The sequence below is a fragment of the Mesocricetus auratus genome, unplaced genomic scaffold, assembly GCF_017639785.1.
Source record: "Mesocricetus auratus isolate SY011 unplaced genomic scaffold, BCM_Maur_2.0 Super-Scaffold_100006, whole genome shotgun sequence".
NCBI lineage: Eukaryota > Metazoa > Chordata > Mammalia > Rodentia > Cricetidae > Mesocricetus > Mesocricetus auratus.
This window is the reverse complement of record NW_024429190.1, coordinates 4,031,673-4,051,424: the sequence shown is the minus strand read 5'-3', so window position 1 is coordinate 4,051,424 and position 19,752 is coordinate 4,031,673. Positions and strand designations below refer to the sequence as shown.

General features: G+C 42.5%; 2 protein-coding genes across 7 annotated transcripts in view; one reads left to right on the top strand and one right to left on the bottom strand.

Annotated features, from left to right (window-relative positions):
* The window catches only part of Cobl (cordon-bleu WH2 repeat protein), a 228,969-nt gene that overhangs the window by 145,035 nt on the left and 64,182 nt on the right, over positions 1-19,752 (bottom strand). For all 6 annotated transcript variants that reach the window (XM_013122711.3, XM_013122714.3, XM_013122712.3 and 3 more), the window contains exons 2-4: positions 12,738-12,941; positions 3,026-3,236; positions 513-741 (exon numbers count right to left, since the gene is read on the bottom strand). In XM_013122711.3, the coding sequence (XP_012978165.1) occupies positions 513-741; positions 3,026-3,236; positions 12,738-12,941 (644 nt within the window). The remainder of the gene's footprint in view (positions 1-512; positions 742-3,025; positions 3,237-12,737; positions 12,942-19,752) is intronic.
* LOC101844694 (40S ribosomal protein S25) lies at positions 4,342-4,827 on the top strand. The gene has a single exon (XM_005082974.4). It carries the CDS (start codon positions 4,395-4,397, stop codon positions 4,770-4,772), a length of 378 nt encoding a protein of 125 aa, XP_005083031.1. The 5' UTR covers positions 4,342-4,394; the 3' UTR covers positions 4,773-4,827.

Below are 19,752 nucleotides of genomic sequence, written 5' to 3'. Positions count from 1 at the left end.
GTAGGTGCAGCACGGGCAATAAACGAGTGTAAAACTTGTCTGCAGGACTGATCACAGGAACCACAATTGGTTGGTTTCAGAAGACAGTCAACGAACGTTCCTCTGGCAAGTGATCTTAGACACAAGCAGCAGTCAAAGCCTGGGAGAGCCTGGGAGCAATGGCAACTGAACAAAAACTCGAGCGATTTGTAAGTGGTCTCTGAGTAGGGACAGCAAGAGCTGCAATCTCTCCTCACCATTTCTTTTGATTTGCTACTATTTATCAGAGTTTAGAAGAAGACAGAAAGTCAAAGCCATTTGCAGACCTGGGAGGGAGGAGACACACTTAGCATCACAGGATGTGACAACAAGCCAAATTCTCCTTTTGCATACTTCACCATTGGACAAAAACTGAGTGCCCCAAGTTTCCCATGCCTATTCCTAGGTGGTCCTACTGAGACCTGCAGGGAGAGAATACAGATTTTGTGTGCAAACCTCATGTCCAAGCCACTACGCAACATGGCAAGCCTCACCTCTTCTGTTGTCCCACGCATACAGTTCCTTTATCCCTAATTCATTCAGGGACTTGGACAGCTCCAGCTCCTCCCCGGCAACATTGTCCCTGAGCAGAACCACGTGATCTGGGCTGACCTCACACTTTGCACAGATGACTGGCAGAATATTCTGCAGTGGTACCTCAGGGCTCACACGCACGACAGCCTTCTGTGTTCTCAAGTAATTCACTACCAGACGCACGGATTTCTGCAAGAATATACCAGACACAAGAATTATGTGAATGCATCTTCCCATAATTGCTTCAATTTCTGTTTTAATTCTAGAATTGAGTATGGCAGGATTTTTTCCAGCCCCTGCACATCCTACCACAAAGTTGGTGGGGTCTGGGAGAAAAAAAATAACATAATGAATACTGAAAAATAAATTTACATAAAATATTAGATGCATCTTGGGATCACTCTTATTAGTAGCAACTACTAGACAACGGGAGAAACTGGCTCTAGAGAAGCGTCTGCATTTAAACACTGTAGTGCACAGCTGTCTGCAGACAGACAACAGGAGAAACTGGCTCTAGAGAAGCGTCTGCATTTAAACACTGTAGTGCACAGCTGTTTGCAGGTTCCGGATAGACTTCTGCATAAATTCTTTGCATAATTTTCCTAAAGGAAAACTCTCTGTAAAAGGTATGAATACTTTTAAAAATAAGTCTCATAAAACAAAAATAATTGCTTAAGAAGTCACCATATTCCCATAAAGTTAACATATATGTTTATATAAAAATATTATATGTATTGTAAGTACATATAAGGTATGTACACATGTGTCATATAGATACACACATATGTATGTCTGATGTATGTGTGTACATACATATGTACTATATATAGTTATAGTAAGCCAGAAACACATTTAATCTTTTTCAAATACCAGGCATAATACTTAGAAAGAAAAACAATTTCTCTAAATCGGCTGATTACAGGTGCCTACAGTGACACTAAGAGGTCCATTGAAAACATGTGTGAGTCTATGCTTCACACAGACTACTTCAGTACCTGCTAACTTCAGCACATGCTAACTTCAGCACATGCTGACTGCTCTCCACAGAGTGAAGAGACCTTGCAAAGGTCAAGGTAGCATGTGTGAAGAGAGTGGCAGATGAACGTCATGGTCCCCTGAACTCTGAGTGGCAGGCTTGGTGAATGTAATGAACTGAGCTTTAGGAGGAATGTGGGGCATTGCTCCAACCTAGGGTTCCTCAAGAGGAACTGTGCATATAACCTGGGTTCAACTCTCTATGGAGCCTAGACAATTAAGAAAAGCCACAGGATATGAGGAGGTTCCTGGCCTATGAAATACTGCTTTTGTTTGAAGTATAATTAGATTCTCCCATGGACTTAGCATGGAAAAGCACCAATTAAATGTTACCAATCACTAAAAAATGGAAATTAACAGGAGACAAATTACTGACCCAACTGCCAATTTTGAAAGCAAGAAAACTGAGTGTACCTTCCAAGAATCTCATTCAGGTAGTACTGCCTTAACTAGAGCCTTAAGACCACCCTTAAAACCTTATTACAATGCTCTGTAAAAACTTGGGATTAATTTTACTTTATAATTTATGGCTGCAATAAAATGACAACTAAGAAGCCGGGCGGTGGTGGCGCACGCCTTTAATCCCAGCACTCGGGAGGCAGAGGCAGGCGGATCTCTGTGAGTTCGAGGCTGGGCTGGACCGACAGCCTCGAAAACAATGCAGAGAAACCCTGTCTCGTAAAAACCAAAAAAAAAAAAGACAACTAAGATATTCCATGAATACAGCAGTCTACATATTCCTGAAAACATTAAAAATTGTAAATAATCCATTTTGATCATATTCTCCTCCAACTCCTACCAGGTCCTATCCACTTCCCTACCCACCCAACTTCATAAGGCCCATCCCCTCTCTCCTCTCTCAGAACGGAAAGGGAACAAATAGCAAAAGTCAAAAATCAAAGCAAAACTTTCCGAAGGGCCTATCTCTTCTCTCTCTCTCAGACAGTAAACACATTTATGGAGTTCTGACTCTTAGGGCCAAAAGAAATCCAGAAATGTACATGTCAAGAAAGCAGTCACCAGTTAATTGAGTAAAGTTCAATAAAGCTGAGAAATAATTTCTTGACCATACTAGCTACATGTCAAGAGCTCAGGTGAGACATAGGACCTGTGACTACCATGCTAGAAAACGCAGATGTAGGAACACTTCCACCTTCAAGGTGGTTCTGATGAACACGTTGCCCTACAACAGTTCCGTTTGGATAGTATAGTATCAGTATTACAACAACAAACTTTAGTATATTTGGAAAGTTCTTCTTCCCTGTAGCGAATCCAGTTAGCACCTACCTTCACCTGGTATAGAAAAAGAAGCATCCATACAGCACTGTGTGTTAGGTATTCAAACAAAGAGCGAGGTTGCCCTCCCTAGCACTCCTGCACATTCACGCACAAATCTGTACCCCTGCATATCCTCAGACAACACACAGGCACCACTGACCTCAGGCACATTGGGTAGACCAGACTTAATTTTCTCTTCGGGGACTTTTTCTTTCAGAAGTACAGTGTGGACATTCAAGGACCCAATCAAAGTATTTGGCTTAAAACTCAAGGGCTGTTGGGTCTCGGAAGACCAGATCTCTAGAACATGATGAGAAGGATTCAGGTGGTTCTGAAGGCAGAGATCAACGAGTAGGTCCATCATTGCATGGCTGAAAAGGAGAAGACAAATCATAGTTATCAAGACTGTCTGTCAGGCAGAACAAGTGGACATATGGATGCATGAAAAATCCTAGACAAAGAAGGAGAAAGGAGGAGGAGAAAGAGGATGACAACAACAATTTAAAAACTTTAAGTTCTTATTCACAATTGCATGATGGTTTGTTAACAGCTTCCATGCTAACCGACATTACTAAGATAAAAACATTTTAGCAACCCCTCAAAACCACAATAGATGAAAATAAGAGGTCCATTTCCTGTTAAACCCACGGATCTGGTAACTTGACTATCTAAATACTATAAGCAAAAACTACACAACCTGTGGTTCCATGGCACTAATTTTTTCAGTTATTTGTAAATAAAAAGTATTCCAAGATTAACTTTTATGTTGAAAAAAATGGATAGGTTCTTTGGTGAACAAGCCAACAAATTATAAACTGAAAGAGTCTACCAAGACCGAATCAAAGAGAAATGAGAATCTTGAACATACCAATAACAAATACCGACATTGAATCACCTCAACAAATTAAATCTCACCAAAAAGGAAAACCTAAAACCAAACAGTGCAACAGAAAATTATATCTAACATTCAAACAACATGCAAATGTTTCTTAAATTTGTCAACAATAGAAACAAAAGAAAAAACATCTCCCAACTACAGTTTTATCAAACCACAGACTGCCAACCAAATGAACAGGGATGGAAAAAATATCTTCAATAAAATAATAGCAAATATAATTCAATATCACAGTGAAAAGATATGTCCCATGAATGAATGGGATTAATTTCTAGAATTCAACCTGGTTCAGTATATAAGGGCAAGTCAATAAATAATGGGATTTATCATACCATTAAAATTAACCATAAAAACACACATATACATTTAAAATTATACTAAAAATATCTTAGAAAATTCAATATCCATTCATGATTTAAAAATCTCTCACCATAATAGATACATAAGAACCTACTACAATACAATAAAAATTACACACCCACACCCACCCAGCCACACACACACACACACACACACATACACACACACACACACACACACACACACACACACACAGAATATTAAAAAATGGTTCCTTTTTTTCCGACATCTTAGTGGAGGCTGCAGTGGTCGTCGCCTCTCTCCGAGCTTCATCATGCCACCTAAGGATGACAAGAAAAAGAAAGATGCCGGGAAGTCGGCCAAGAAAGACAAAGACCCAGTAAACAAGTCTGGTGGCAAGGCCAAAAAGAAGAAGTGGTCCAAAGGCAAAGTTCGGGACAAGCTCAACAATCTAGCCCTGTTTGACAAAGCTACATATGACAAGCTCTGTAAGGAAGTGCCCAATTATAAGCTTATTACTCCAGCTGTGGTCTCTGAGAGACTGAAGATTCAAGGTTCCTTGGCCAGGGCAGCCCTTCAGGAGCTACTTAGTAAAGGACTTATCAAGCTGGTTTCGAAGCACAGAGCTCAAGTGATTTACACCAGAAACACGAAGGGTGGAGATGCCCCAGCTGCTGGTGAAGATGCATGAGCAGGTTCAATCAGCTGTACATTTGGAAAAATAAAACTTTATTAAATCAAAAAAATGAAGGAGAATGCATAAATGTACATGCTTAATTCAGAAAATATTACAGATGACTAGACTAGAACACTTACTGGTGTTTTGTGTACTGGGTCATTTATTCAAAAAACTTTAAAATAAATAAAGCCTGGTCTCTGAAGTCAGAAGAAAACACAGGCAATGAGTGGTTGCCCTGGTCCTTCCCTTCTTGGCTCTGAGCCCTAAATTCCTCACTCATTTATTGTACCTAATGAATATCCAGAACATTCTGATTGATATAAAGAAATACTCAAGACTGTCTCCAGGGCAATGATTACCACATCGTTCTATCCAAGATGTTATCGCCGTACGCCAACCAGTACAACAATAACAACTATGAAGCTAGCACCCTGTAGTCCCTTGGACATTGGGTGGGAGGGACCAGGACACCTTCAACCTTCATATATACACTAAGGCAGGAGCAGGATAAGCCCTGCCATGAATTCTGGTTCTTTTAGCTTGGACACACACTCACCATTCTTTCAACACAGAACTTAAAGTAAAAGAACACACAGTGCCATGCATCATGTACCACAGCAAAGCCTTCTGCACAAAGAAATCTCTTTGAAGAGTACTAAAATAACCCTGTATTTTGTTTGCTAGCATTTTGTTGAAGTTTCTTTTCTTTTTTCATCACTGTTCATTTTGGGGTCAGCCCATGGGTTTGCTGATATTGTAGTTTGGAGATATTTGTTGTTTGGTACTGCTGTTGAAGAGTCTTAAAAAGCTCTGGTATGTAATTCTTTGAATATTTGGTATGATTTTCTGTTGTATCCATTGGTTTTAAGTTTTTCTTTTTGGTGGTTTAATAAAAGAAGGCTGGGGGCGAGGCTCATTGGCACAACTCTTGAGTATCATGAAGGAGGCACCGTGGAAAAATAAAATGAAAAATAAAAATAAAATGCTATCATCACTGGGCTGAAGAGATGGCTCAGTGGTTAGGAGCATTTGCTGCTCTTGTAGAAGACAGAGATTTGGTTCCCAACATTCTTGTGGTGGCTTGCAACCATCTGTCTAGGGGATCTGACTCTTCTGGCCTTAGAGGGCACCAGGAACATATGCAATGCATTTAATATACATGTAGGTAAATGCTTATACACATAAAATGAAAATAAATCTTTAAAAATATTAATTCCCATTCATTGTCTTTCTGGTAGCCTAGGGCTACTTACTATATATTCACACTTAATTCCAATATGAATAATAGGAACAGTTTATACCCATGTCTATGGATACTGATTCCAGCTTTGTCTCAGCTAACCCCAATGGGGAATCTATTTCTACGACATGGACATGTAAATATAAACTATTAAAGAACACAAAAAGCACAGTCACTACTACCATCCAAACATTAATGTCTGAAGAATGACCAGAGTCCTTAGAAACATATCTGGAATACAAAGTTTCATAAAAGGGAGCATACAAGGCTGCGGCTTTCTCCTCAGCAGGCACTAGTACGCACAACTCTATGTACTGACAGTGTTTATCAACTAGGTTGAAGTAAATAACTTAGTGTCCAAATGCCAACTGTCTATATCAAATGACATTCTAAAATAGGCTGACATCTATCCTCCCAATTCACCAAGGAAAAGGATGTAATTTTCCCAAAGAGTGCTTCTTCCAGAGAAAACTGCAATTACACTTCAACATTTGAGGGTTAGAGCCGTTATCAATAGCCTATGTACTGCAACTTATTGTTAAGTGGAGGAAGAGGCACAAACACAGAGCAAAACCTAAGACTCCCAAACACAATAAGCTGGACAGGACTCATGCCTGTTACATCACTCAAAGAGCACAGAGTCCTCACTAACTCTGTCTTGAGCAACAAACAGGTTCCTGCACCGTCCTGGAGGATCGTATTTTATGGAAAGGTGAGGAGGTTTGAGGGCAGATAGGGCTGCCCCAGCCACTTTCACTGTGAGATTTCTCCTGAGGACTGAATGGGCTGTCATGGAAACCTGGGTCAACGCATTAAGTGCCATGAGGGGGCTGACCCTTTATTTAAAAGTGGATGCTTGCTGGAATGACTTGTCAGGACTTTGTCATGATAGATTCCTCAAAACAGCTGTCTGCACAGTGGCAATGTCTAAGAATGCCTAAAGTCCCTGCAGGATTTTATTACAGAGCCATCATATCCCAACTTGCCTCCTGTGGCCTATGAACCAACAACTACTGACTTTATTAACTGAGTGTTATGTGTATACCTCCACATGGTCTTAGTAGGTCACTGTGTCACTGCACCACAGAGAATTTTCCTAAGACTGGCAAGGCTGCTTGGCCACTCCTCATTCTCACCGCCTGTTGAGTCTGGCCGCCCTGCCCCAAGCTCTCCTTGAGAAGTCCTGGCCCGTGGGCCACAGCTTTCCTGACATTACCCTCGGGTCAGGGCCTGGTGTCTCCCACAGCAGCATCCTGCTATTGTTACTCATAGTCTGCCTTTGTGGAACCCTGGTATCATTCCACACGGCGGCCTCTCGGGCCCAGGAAAGCTAGCTGCCTGTGCTGCTGCTTTGTTCCTCAGTTTCTCTGCTGCAGGAGCACTGGGCTAGAGCCCACCTTAGAGGTCGCTGGAGACTTCTATGAGTTAGTGGCTTCAAGACACTAAACACTGTCAGCCCAGGGGCAGGCACCACGTCACTGCTTGCTAAGTAAATGACAGTTCAAGGCTCTTTTCCATGTGAACTGCACACTGCTCTGACAGACATTTCAGTCTGCATGTGACTGAGGGCTACCCTGATCTCAGCAAGTGACATCAGATCATTGAATTGCAAAATAGCTTCCAATATCCCCCAAGGAGTGAAACTCAGCAACCAGACACACTCAGAATGTCAAAGGCAGAGTCAGGCATACTAGGAAGTTAAGAAATGCTAGAGATTCAGCCTAGGTAGTGATGCCATAGGAACACTCAGAAATCTTAGTAAAACACGCAAATATCCCTCTGTGCCACATTTCTACCCAATTATCCATCTAAAATTAAGGTGAAATCACAAGTTTAATAGAAGAACAAAAGTTATAGTAAATAGGGGGAGTGACCACCTCCCAGAAAACAAGTAAGCTGAGTTGGAGGGCTCGCTTAAAACTGTCAATCTTTTTAAATTTTTTCCTTCCATTTATCCTCCATGGCTTTTTCCTTCAGCTGCTTGATGCCTTTTAATATTCATGATACAGGTGAGACTGTTTCTGGGTACCTGTTATGAACTCTAATTATACGTTTGAAAAGTGAGTAGAATTTTTATAAACTTCTTTCTCTTAAAAATACTGCTTTTCTGCTGGGCAGTGGCACCTTTAATTCCAGCACACAGGAGGCAGAGGTACATGGATCCCTGTGAGTTAGAAGCCAGCCTGATCTTCAAAGCGAGTTCCAGGACAGTCAGGAAACTCTGTGTCAGGGAAAAAAGGATATGTGTGTATGTGTGTGTTTGTGTGTGTGTGTATGCATACACACATATCTATTTTACATAATATATGATATATATTTATGTGTATATACACACATATTGTTTTCTAAATGTATACAAAGTTCAAAATTTGGTGTTGCCTGAGTTAGTGACTTCTGTAAGAAACTGGTCTGCTGCTGCGTATAGCTGTTTTCAGAGTCCTACTAAGGGACTAAACAAGAAATGAGGGATCTGTGCCACTTGGAGGCCAACAGATCAAAGTCAGAATTGTCACAAACCAACTGCCCTCCTGGACTGAAGGGACTTTCTCTCTAAATCACAAGCTGCTGTTATACCATCCTCTCAGATGGACGAGACAGGTAGAAAGGTACTGAAGACACTGTCTAGGTCATAGAAACGATGAGGCCTCTTTATAGACTCTATATATATTCCAGTCTCTTGCCTAGGGTTATCATGCCAAGAAGAGCCCAAACCCACTGTCAGGACAGAGTGCCAGGCCAAGGGCACAGCCAAGAGCATGCTGTTAGGAGAAGATCTCCAGATGAGGATGCTATCTGAAATTTTGGGGATGTGGAGACATCATTTGATGAACCCCACCCATGGTGTTCTAATTCAGCCAAGCATGGTTGGGGCTGAAAAACCTATAGTATTTATGAGTTCCCCGGTGGTGCCAATGCTATAGGTGTAGGGACTCACCTTTAGAATGTCTTTATGCTAGGTATCATGACATGTCCATTTGGAACCTATGTTGACTGAATGGATCACTGGGTGCTAGGTATGCAAACTGCTTTGAGGTGTATCCAGGAAGTCTTAAAACAAACTGAACTTACATGGATGGCTGAATCTCAAACCGTTCTAATGTGTCCTAGTTTCTTGTATGGAACAATTCCAGCATGTGGTCCTAAGCCCTGGGTGAGGCATACCAAAAGATCAATGCAAATCCTGAAAGAAAGTCCAGCTTGACAGGTTTGTGTGGTCTCCAAGAGGCAAGGCAGGATGTAATCAAGGTCCTTGGCAGACCGTCTGTACTGAAGGGTTTTATCGGGAACACGTGGACAAGACTGAAACAGTCAAGAACAAGACACAGGACCAGAAAAGGCCATGGACAGGGAGGTCTGATGGTCAGGGGCAGGATTTCAGATGTGAGGTTGAAATCTCCAGCAAGAATCCAGGCCCGTGAAAATCTGGATCCTGGTTAACAAATGCTAGAAAGAAAACAATGGAGTAAAATTCCAAGGCCATGCAGCTGTTGCCTGTCTAGAAAAATGTCTATAAATTTGGGTTTAGAGAGAAGTGCAGGTTGCTAGCTGGAGAGAGCCTGTCTTCTTAAGGCAACTCTTGAAAACTATCTGAAAGCAACGATGGCTGGCATTTTTGATCTGTAGACAGGAAATAAGCTTAAGCTCAGAATCCAGGAAAACCTGGAGTTCGCGCTGTCCAGTGGCAATCCCATATGATGTAGGCTATGGGAGGGAGCAGGTGTAGACAGTTTCTGCCCCGAAGGTATCTCTTTTCTGGCCACAGTAACTCTTGCCCTTTCTTAACTCTACCATCACGGTTTTTCAACTGTGTGTTAGAGGTTACCCTTCTTCAGAGTCTACAGCAGTGGTCCTCAACCTTCCTAACCTTTAAATACAGCTCCTCATGTTGTGGTGGCCTCCAACCATAAAATTGTTCCATTGCTACCTTATGACTGCAGTTTTGCTGCTGTTATGAATCATCATGTGAATATCTGATAGGCAATACAGTATATAACTATGTGACCCCTATGAAAGGATAGTTCAACCCCAAAAAGGTTGAGACCCACACACAGGTTAAGAATCACTGGTCTATAACAGTCTGTGTCCAGTTTATAGGAGAGGCAAGTGTCTTCTATACCATCCTCCTTCAGAAGATGAACTGTGGCAGACATGGACATAACCTAATTACCCTTAGAGTAATGAATTCTGGTGGTTTTAAAAATTCATCTACGTTTTACATGCCACTCAATGTGTTTTCTTTTCCTTGCATTTGAAGAAAATTAGTACTCCAAAGCCAGATTTCTTACAATTTGTGCAGGCTGCAGAAAAACCACTGCATGGGCAGGCCCATCTGCCTTCCCTGCTCAGTCTAGACTCTGTAACATGCACCTGCCTGTTTCTTAGGCAGGCTGCTCAGCAAATGTTCTCCTTCCCCTGCTGGCTGAGATGGCCTCTTCCCAATGACTCACCTAAGTTTGTAATTTATTTTTTTTGCTTGATGGATAAATGAATATTTTAATATTTAGTAACCTATCAGGAGTCCACAAAATGATACTTCCCCTCAGGGGGGACTGAAATAGGGCCACCATCCAAACAAGCACAGCATCTTCTGCAAACTGTCAAGCTGTGTGTGTGTGAAAACACTCCTTTTCCTTCCCAGGACAACAAGCTCTTTGCGATTTAAATGTCAGACTCTCTCACAGAAAAGACAGTCTCCTTTATTTAAGAGGAAGGGAGGGAGAGAAGGAGGGAGGGGAGGAGAGAGGTTGGGAGAGAAGAAGGGATGGGTAGGGGAAAATCGGGTACAGAAACTCCTTTAAATAATGATCTTCTTTAACAGATTCTCTCATAGGATAAATATCTAGGAGGTGGAAGGGTCTTACACTGCTTCCCAAGGCTCATGACCTAGAATTCCCTGCACAGGTACAAACTTGTCTATTCTGTGGTGTTTAGGCTACAATGGCTCCTAGGGGCAGAATCACAGGACTGAACACTGGGAGAGATCTCCTCTATTCTGGAAAAAGAAGCCTTTGCCTTTCCCTGCCAGATGTCCCTTAGCTGTGTGAACCAATGTGGATGTGACTAATTTTTTACACTAAAATGACACAGCCCAACACTGTCAACACTTAAGAGCCTTTTATGAAGCTCCCCTGGGGCTGGGGGTACTGTGTCTTCAAAGATACTCTCTTCACTTGTGCTCTCAATTAAAGCAATGGGGCTGCTGGCTTCCTTCCCACCCGCCATGCAGAGAGCTGGCAGCCCTACTCCTGAAGGCCTGCCAGGCCCTCTCAGTCAGGAACGGTTCCAAGCCCCATCCTTATGTCTTAATATTTAAGAACAGACAGGGACTTTAACTTGTGTTTCTAAATTCCAGAGCAGCTCAGGAAACCAAAAACTGTGATTTGCAGAATGCTGCCATATGCATTCAGTCACTAACATGCTTTCTCTAGGAGACTCTTGTCCGCCTGTCAGGACATACAAGGTTCAGGGCTGGCCATGTTTTGTAAACTACTGTTTAGGGCAAGATGAGCATGTTCTTTGCTAAATCCACTGCTTAAGCAGAAGAGAAAAAAAGTAACAAAAAGCAAACAAGAGTCAGGAATGTGAAATCTAGTGAAGCTTGCCTTCATCTGTAGCAGTCAGAGGGGGCCCAGGGACAGAGGCCTCCAGGCCGATGCTGACTCTTCCTGACTCTAAGCATCCCTGCTTAGAAAAGAGAATGTTATCTGAATAATTCAGAAGGTTAGCTAGTCTCCATGGCAATCTTACAAACTGTATGGTGGGTGATAACATCTGCTCCAAAGGGAAGAAGAAATGGAAGGTACAGGGAGCACAACACATTCACTTGAAAGAATTTTTCAGAAGTATTTCTATTTTCTAGAAGGAACCACACCTTTTCTTGTGTTACACAAAGAAGATTCATGTATTACTATCCAAATGCCACAAGCTAAGAGAAGAAAAAGCAAGCAACTATCAACTGGGACAAAATATAAAAATGGTAAATATACATTTACAGGTAGAAAGGCATGCATTCTAAACAATCTTTAAACTATATGACAGTATAGCATACTCCTTACTTTGTAGGAAATGTGTGCTGAACACAATGACTGCCCTATGAAACAACCAAACACACAGAGAATCTCCTACTACGCAGGGTCTCCGAGCTGGGCCTCAGGGAATGCCACAAGGTATCAGTCTCAAGCCTCAGAACCTTCTTTGAAGCTAATGTGAAGATCTTCCTACACCTGTGCAATGGCTGCACGGAGGAACCCCACTGAAAAATATCTTCTTACACTATGCTGGTGGTAAGACTTTCAAAGACAATGTGATATTACCTATCACAACTAAAGGCATGCTATTTCAGAACACACGAATTCCTTCCATTTGTGGGTATATACCGAGACCAGAAGCAATACTCATCAATATTATGTTTAATCATCACATAAAATAAATTTGAAAATGTATGTATAGCTATACTTTTCTCTGAGCCAAAATTCTACTAGGACAGCCTTTAGCCCTGGGTCCCCTTAAGACTACAGAGAGCCTGGCTGGGTCAGTTAGGCCACACTCTTCCCCATGGGACTGTTCTGCGTTGCCAAGCCTGTGATCTTATACCAATCCATAGTATGCACTCTAACCTGAGTCAAATTCAACACGGAACTAAGTTTAACATGTCCGCACCCATTCTCACTCTTCTTTCTCGTCCCACACGCATGAGAAGAACACAGGAACCCCCCACCCAGGTACCAGGGTCTTACCTTCCACTGACCACACTCTGCTTCTCTAGCCCACTGGGCAGAACCACAGTAATGCCCACGGTGCTGTTCCGTGGTGCCTCCTTCATGTGGACCAGGTTCTGCTGTGAACCCAAGGTGGCATCATGAGGCAGCTTCTGTTCACTGTGGACACTCTGGGCAGTAGGCTTTCCAGGAGGTGGTGGAGCACGGGCCTTCATCTTCCTTCTTGAAAATTATAACACAGAAACACTAGATGAGAGTCTACCTCCAAATGACCCATCCTTACAAGCATTCGTGGCTTGCTTCAGAGATACCTTCAAAGCTATGGAGACCTTTTAAATCTGTGTGTCAGCAGTCTCCAGTCCTAACAGATAGTATCTTCCATAAACAAGTAAAAACCAGTTCAAAGAAGCAGCATGAAAAGCATTTCTGAAAGTTTCTGAAAAAGAAACATCCTAAAAATGTGGTTCCCATCTGTAAGCAGCATGTCCTGTTTTCTACCCAGCCTGGACAAGGTGTAGGTGTGTGCCGTTGAGTTTGCTGGCCCTTCCTGGATTATATATGTCAGCTCACCACTATTAAGTAGGTGGTCATCCCCAGTTTTCTGCAAAGCTGTCATCATCCTTTCCAGCTCAGGAACTAGGATGAGTTCTGAGGGCCTGGATCTATGAATCTGTAATACTGGGTGCTCTGAGACCAAAGTAAGCCATGTAGCATTATCCAGAAGCCCCAGTCCACTAATACAGCCACTGGCAGGGATGAGGCTGTGAGCAGCGAAAGGATGTAAGTGGCATTGCTCAAATACACAACCCCTTTGTCTTTATCTTTACCTTATTTTGAACGGTGGCTTGAATGCTCACTCAACCTAGAAGGCAATTTCCTAGTCCCTGTCAACAAGACACCCACCCGATGGACTCCAGATAGTGAGGAAGGCACCTAGCATAGGCAATGCATTTTGCATATCGAATACATGCATATGTGTATACATAATATGTGCATTTGGAGCTCACTTGAAGGCCCACATCACTCAGTGTCAGGCAAAGATAGGAACCATACCCAGGCGACACCCCAGTGCTCCTATCCCCTCCTTTCCCCTATCCTGCAAAGCTCTAGCCAAAAGATCCATATGGATGTGATGAGAGCCCTGAACACACCCTGAGCTCTAGTACCCAACTGACTTTTTGTAGGCATTTTGGCATGAGGTTTCAAAGATACTGGATAGGTTTCTAGAAATTTACTCTCAAGAAACTCATGAGACGGTACTATATGATATGGTGACATGGTTTCTAATGGCAGCTAAATAATTTAACCACATATTAACCAATAAATTAAACAATTAAGAGGACATATAATAAAAATCAATACATTACTTTACAGTGGTATATTAGTACCAACAGTTAAAAACTTAAAATTTAATAAGCAAAAACAGATGTTTTTGAAAATAATTTTGAAAAAATAAAAAATTTCAAAACATTTGTTTAGGAAAACATTTTTAGAGAGGACTATATTATAGCAATAGACTCTACAACAGCCTTGAAAGACACAGTAAACAATTACCAGTGATGGTGTCTAGGCGATGCCAGATATGACATGTGCTTTGCTACTGTAGTATGTGTTACTTGTAAAACATGAGCCATCATTTATAAATGTGAACAAGCAGGAAATAGGATCCAGAAGGGACTGTAAGTTTCCAGATGTCCCCACCATAGTTAACACAGACTGAGGAATGGCACTTGGCTATTATCCTCTGCTATGGTAAGTAGTTATAAATTAACTTTAAAAAATAAAAACATAAGATTTATGTTATAATATTTGTATGTTATGCTATATTTTAACTGTTATTGCTTATTTCCTTTCATTCATAGACATAAAAGTCAAGAATACTCAGGGATAGTGGTACATTCAAATAACCCTAACACTCAAGAGGCTGAGGTAGGAAGGGAACAAGTTTCAGGTCAGCCTGTGCTACATAGTGAGTTTCATGCAAAATCTGGCTATACAAGTCAAAATAATAAAAAGAAATTTAAAATAAAAAATAAAGTAAAACAAAATCAGTTTCAGAGGGCCCATTATTTATTAACTCTTTCTTTCTTTTCTTCCTTTCTCCCTTCTTTCTTTCTTTTATTTTATTTTTTGGTTTTTCCAGACAGGGTTTCTCTGTGTAGCTTTGTAGACCAGGCTGGCCTCCAACTAACTGAGATCTGCCTGCCTCTGCCTCCCAAGTGCTGGGATTATAGGTGTGACCACCACCACCTGGTTCTTTATTACATCATATTTCTATTGGTGCCATTTTTAAGGGTAAAGCTTTTCATATGTTACAGAAAACAAAGAGCAAATTTTCCCAAAGTTACAAAGATATAGAGCTACCCTCAAACCCAGATAATTTACACAGTGCCCGAAATTTTAATGTTATTGAGCCTCTTTGAAGGACAGCTGTTAAACGCATTTTGGAGATTAAAAAGATGAAGACAATGAAACATTCACCAATTAGCCTTAACTCCAAGCCAGAAGCCCAGGCTTCCCACAGGTACTTACACAAATACAATTTTGTTTATTTTGTAATGTTTAGAAAAGAAATAAGAAATACATTTTCCAATTTAGCAGAGTACACTCAAGCAGGAGCATCTCTGTGTTCAGGGCTATTACAGGAGCATAGCATTATTGTGAGGCAATGGGGTTCGAGCATTCCTTCACTCATTGCAAAAACAATCTGTCACCATCTTCTAGCTACCTGTGTTATCACTTTATCTGCCCTACCATGTTCATGAATCCAGGGATTCAGAACCTCACAACCTCACAGTCACTTAACCAGCTTCTTTCCTAGTCAGGGAACATGATCTGAGGGCATACCCCACAACTACCTGGTAGAGCCCACTGACTATATGGCTTGATACAACTTGGAAGGCTGTAAGTACTCCCAGTAGAGCTCAGGACAGTGGTGCTGTGTGTGTGTGTGTGTGTGTGTGTGTGTGTGTGTGCGTGCGCGCGCTCGCGTACATCATGTATGTACATGTGGCAAGTCAGCCAACATTTAAGAGAAATAGAATATATCACAACCACGATGTAATTTCTAGTTATTGTTGTTAAAGAAGAAACGTGACAATGCACTGAACACAGTTACAGCAAAGTCAGCTGTGTCCTTTCCAGCCTGTAGGAGTCTTCATCTCAGCGATGTCATACATCTTTGCTCCACCAGACTCTACTGAAAACCACACCTTTGGCATCTGGGTCTTCATCCTCTTTCCTGTCTTTCCCACTGTCCTGACAACTGGTTAGCAGTTTGAAGCAGCCCCACCTGTATGAGCCTTATGACACTCTGCCCTTTCCCTGTTTGTCCTGTTCAGGGTTCTTGAGAACCACAGTTTCTGAGTGTTCATCTCTGGGTGTGACAGGCCTGGGGAAAGACCTGTGACCAAGATGAACAGCCTGAAACTCCACAAGGAGCTAAAAATGCCCTGTGCCTGTCACTGACCAGCTAAGTCCTAACATTTGAAATCTGTGGATTATAAAACTAGCATTATTAAAGCTACAACTTTCACTTCATTTGACAAAAGCAATTAGTGTACTCTAGAGATGGAACACCTGCTCACTGCTACTGGGGCCATGAAGCGGCACAGACCCTACAGGAGACAGGAAAGTGACTCCTCAAAATTTAGACAGAATTATCAGGTGACTAGCAAGTCCTTCCAGATATAGATGCCAAATAACTAAAACAAAACAAAAAACCCAGAGGCTTGACTACGTATTTGTTCACCTATGCTTGTAACAGATTTTGATGAGCAGGCTGCCAGACACTGAGCCTGAAGAGGGAGTAGGTAGAAATTTTAAAGTGTCTCTTATCAGGTGGTAGCATGACGGGTTCCGCAGGTGGGGATCCTGATGGAGGGAGTAGGCTGTGCATGGAATATGATGAAGCCTTAACCCTGCCTCACTCCTGACTCATCATACATCAAAGGAAAATATACTGGTGCAAATATTTTATAGTCAGGCTTATCGAAGATGTGTGCATTAGGGATTGGAGGTTTCCAGTGTGGGTAGAATGCACAGCTTCAGGACAAGTGGACCCTCCTTCCCTTCTCCATGCTCGCAGGCATGGCTTCTTGGGCTATCTGCCATAAAACATTGTCACAGCTGGGCTTGGTGGTCATACCTTTAATCCCAGTACTCGGAAGACAGAGGCAATGTGGATCTCTGGGTTCAATGTCAGCCTGGCCTACAAATGGAGTTCCAAGTCAGCCAAACAAACAAACAAAAAGAACAGTCATAGTGAGAAACAGAAAATGCCAACTTCTGTTCAGACATCCTGAATCAACTTAACTCAGTTGTAAACAACCATGAGCACTACCAAGTAGATGGTCCTCAAAGATCTATGTAAACTGTCAGATCTATAGAAACCAAGATTCAAGGATGTGGGAGCACATGAGAGAGGGCCCAGCTTCTGCCCAAATGCCACCAGGTCCTTAGACTAAGGCCTTGCCTGACTCCTCTTGGGCACACCCAGGGCAGGTGTTGCTCAGCTGCCACCAGGTAGGTCTTTCAGAGGATGAATCACTAGCACACAACCCAAACTCCTTTCCAGCTCTCCAAGTGAGGACGGCGGGTGTGCCCTGGCAGGAACTGTTTATAAACTGGAAAGTATATTATACAAAAAAACATTTCTGGCATTTCCAAGTCATTAATTGTGGTTCCAAATCATGTGGGACTGTCAAATAGGCAAGCTCCTGAGTACTTACAAATTTTCCCATCAGTTCATGGCTCCCAGTTGTTTTGTTTTATTTTTTGTTTGTTTGTTTGTTTTGTTTTGCTTTTTCCTGATAGCTTTTCACTATAAAAAAGACTGCTTGAAAACTGTTCCCTGAAAGCTAGAGGACCTATGAAGACATGGGCTAAGTGGTCCAGAGACTGCAAATTTCAGGCTGTGTGTAAACAGATGAATTAAACCCACATTCCATAGGGGATTGGAGGCCTTCACTCAGACTACAGAGGCCCAGGATGAGGAAGCCCAGGGTGTGTAGATGGAACAGGGAAAAGCCACACCTCTCCCAGCTTTGTGTAACCCCCAGGCCAGCATCCAAAGGGTATCTACTCTGTGTTTTTCCTGTCTCTCCATCAGAGCCATCAGCTTCAGACATAGAGGCATACATTATTTTAGCCACACAGGATCAGAGGACACAGGAGCTAAAAGTTTCCTGATGCTAATTCCCTTGAAAAACACCAAGTATGTGATGGTATGCAGTTTACCGGGCCAGATATCCTGCCTGGCTGATGCTAAGTGGCACCTGCTCACAGGACGTTTTAGTGGGGCCATGGAGAGTTGGTACATCCTTGCCTGCCGATCACACCATGAAGCAAACTGGCATCCGTTTATGCTGCAGGCTCATGGGAGTTTCCTTTCTCTCCTGGTGCTCTGTGTATTCCTGTATTTGCTTCCCCCTGGAAGGGAGACTTTGAGTGCAAAATGAGCTGTCTGTGTTCTGTTTGGGTGTCAGTTAGTAGTCACAGCACCAGAGAGCAATTCCAAGAAAACAAGGACTTCAACATTCTGATTTAACACTGACAAGCAAAATACTAACCCCGGGGAAGACAGCTCAGAAACCACTGGGCTGAAGAGTGACTACTAGAGTAAATCCCCTGTGATCAGCTGTCTTGTGCTCAACTTTATACAAAAGACTTCAGAAACCCCACTCTCACCCAAGCACAGTCAGGTGGAGAGAAGCTAAGGGGCATCCTCGTGTCCAGCACCAACTCCTGCACCTGTAATTCATCCACTAGCAGTCTGGCTTTTAGCTATCATTTCCCTGAGTAATTATGAACTAATCATCGAGCCAAACACTGTATGCATCCAACCCTCACAGCAATTCCATGTGACAAGTTTCCTCTCCTATCTGATGAGGCCACTGAAGATCCAACATATTCATCAACGTTCTGACAAGCCCACAGCTACAACAACAGAGTTCCAGTCGCAATGAACCTTGACTGTTACACTGCCTGGGACTGGATAAAGGCCACCCTTTGAAAAGATTTTCAGCATATACTCAGATACATCTTCTCTAATCAGGACTATGGCCAAGCTCTGTAAACAGAACTGGTGTCCCCTGAGAACTGCACCCACTGTTGAGGCTCCATGTGGCTCAGACATAATGTCAGGAACTTGTCAAATTGCCTCAGGAAATGGAGGAAGAACTGGACTCATGAAGAGACATGGAAATCCATGCCCAGGCTGATGACAGGCAGTTGAGCTGATGCAGGCTCCAGTTAGTCCCTAGGGCTCCTCAAAGGCCTCTAGAGCCAAAGCCTCCAAAAACAAGATTTACCAAATCTTCTTCCTGCAACATGGTTTTTGCCAAACAGGTTGATTCTGAGGGATCCCAAAAAAGGAAACCCTCCAAGACTTTCTTTCAGAGCTCAGTAATCCTCAAATTCAGGGCACTGCTCCTATGACAAGATTGTCTTCTAACGAAGGAAAAGACAAACCAGGAAAGTTCTGACAAAGCTTTCATGACTGCCCTTGTCTTTCAAAACAAAACCTAACTCTAAGAAGACATTCAAGACCCAGATAAGCAAGGCCTAGAGTATATGGATAAAACAGACAGGCTAAGAGAGCACATTCAAACCACAGCTTTCAAGAGAGCTGTTTAGAGGTGCTGTCTACCACACCACTCAATGAATGCAGGGATGCAAGTTTACCCATAAAAATACCTCATCTGGGGGCAACAGAAGGGGACTGCCTTTTGGAAGTCAATCCCAGGATACACTCGTGTAAGTGTGAACCAAATACTCGACATGACTAAGTCTGCCAGGTCAGACCCAGCAAAGTCTCTGCTGTACTGTGCCTCCTCCAGCAGGTGGCTCTGTTTGGACAAACCATTGTAACGTGTAGGCCTCGGTTTCCCTAAGAGCTGAACAGACAAGGTGGAGGTTTACCTGGTGGTGTTTGCATGAGGTTTATATGAGATGACTCCCATGGGGATACAGGTAATGACCAATGACCACTACTTAGCCACAAGTATCTTTACTCCTTGGGGTTAAAAGAAAA

Excerpts from the sequence above, each read along its gene's own strand:
- LOC101844694 (XM_005082974.4), top strand. The coding sequence starts at position 4,395 with ATGCCACCTAAGGATGACAAGAAAAAGAAAGATGCCGGGAAGTCGGCC.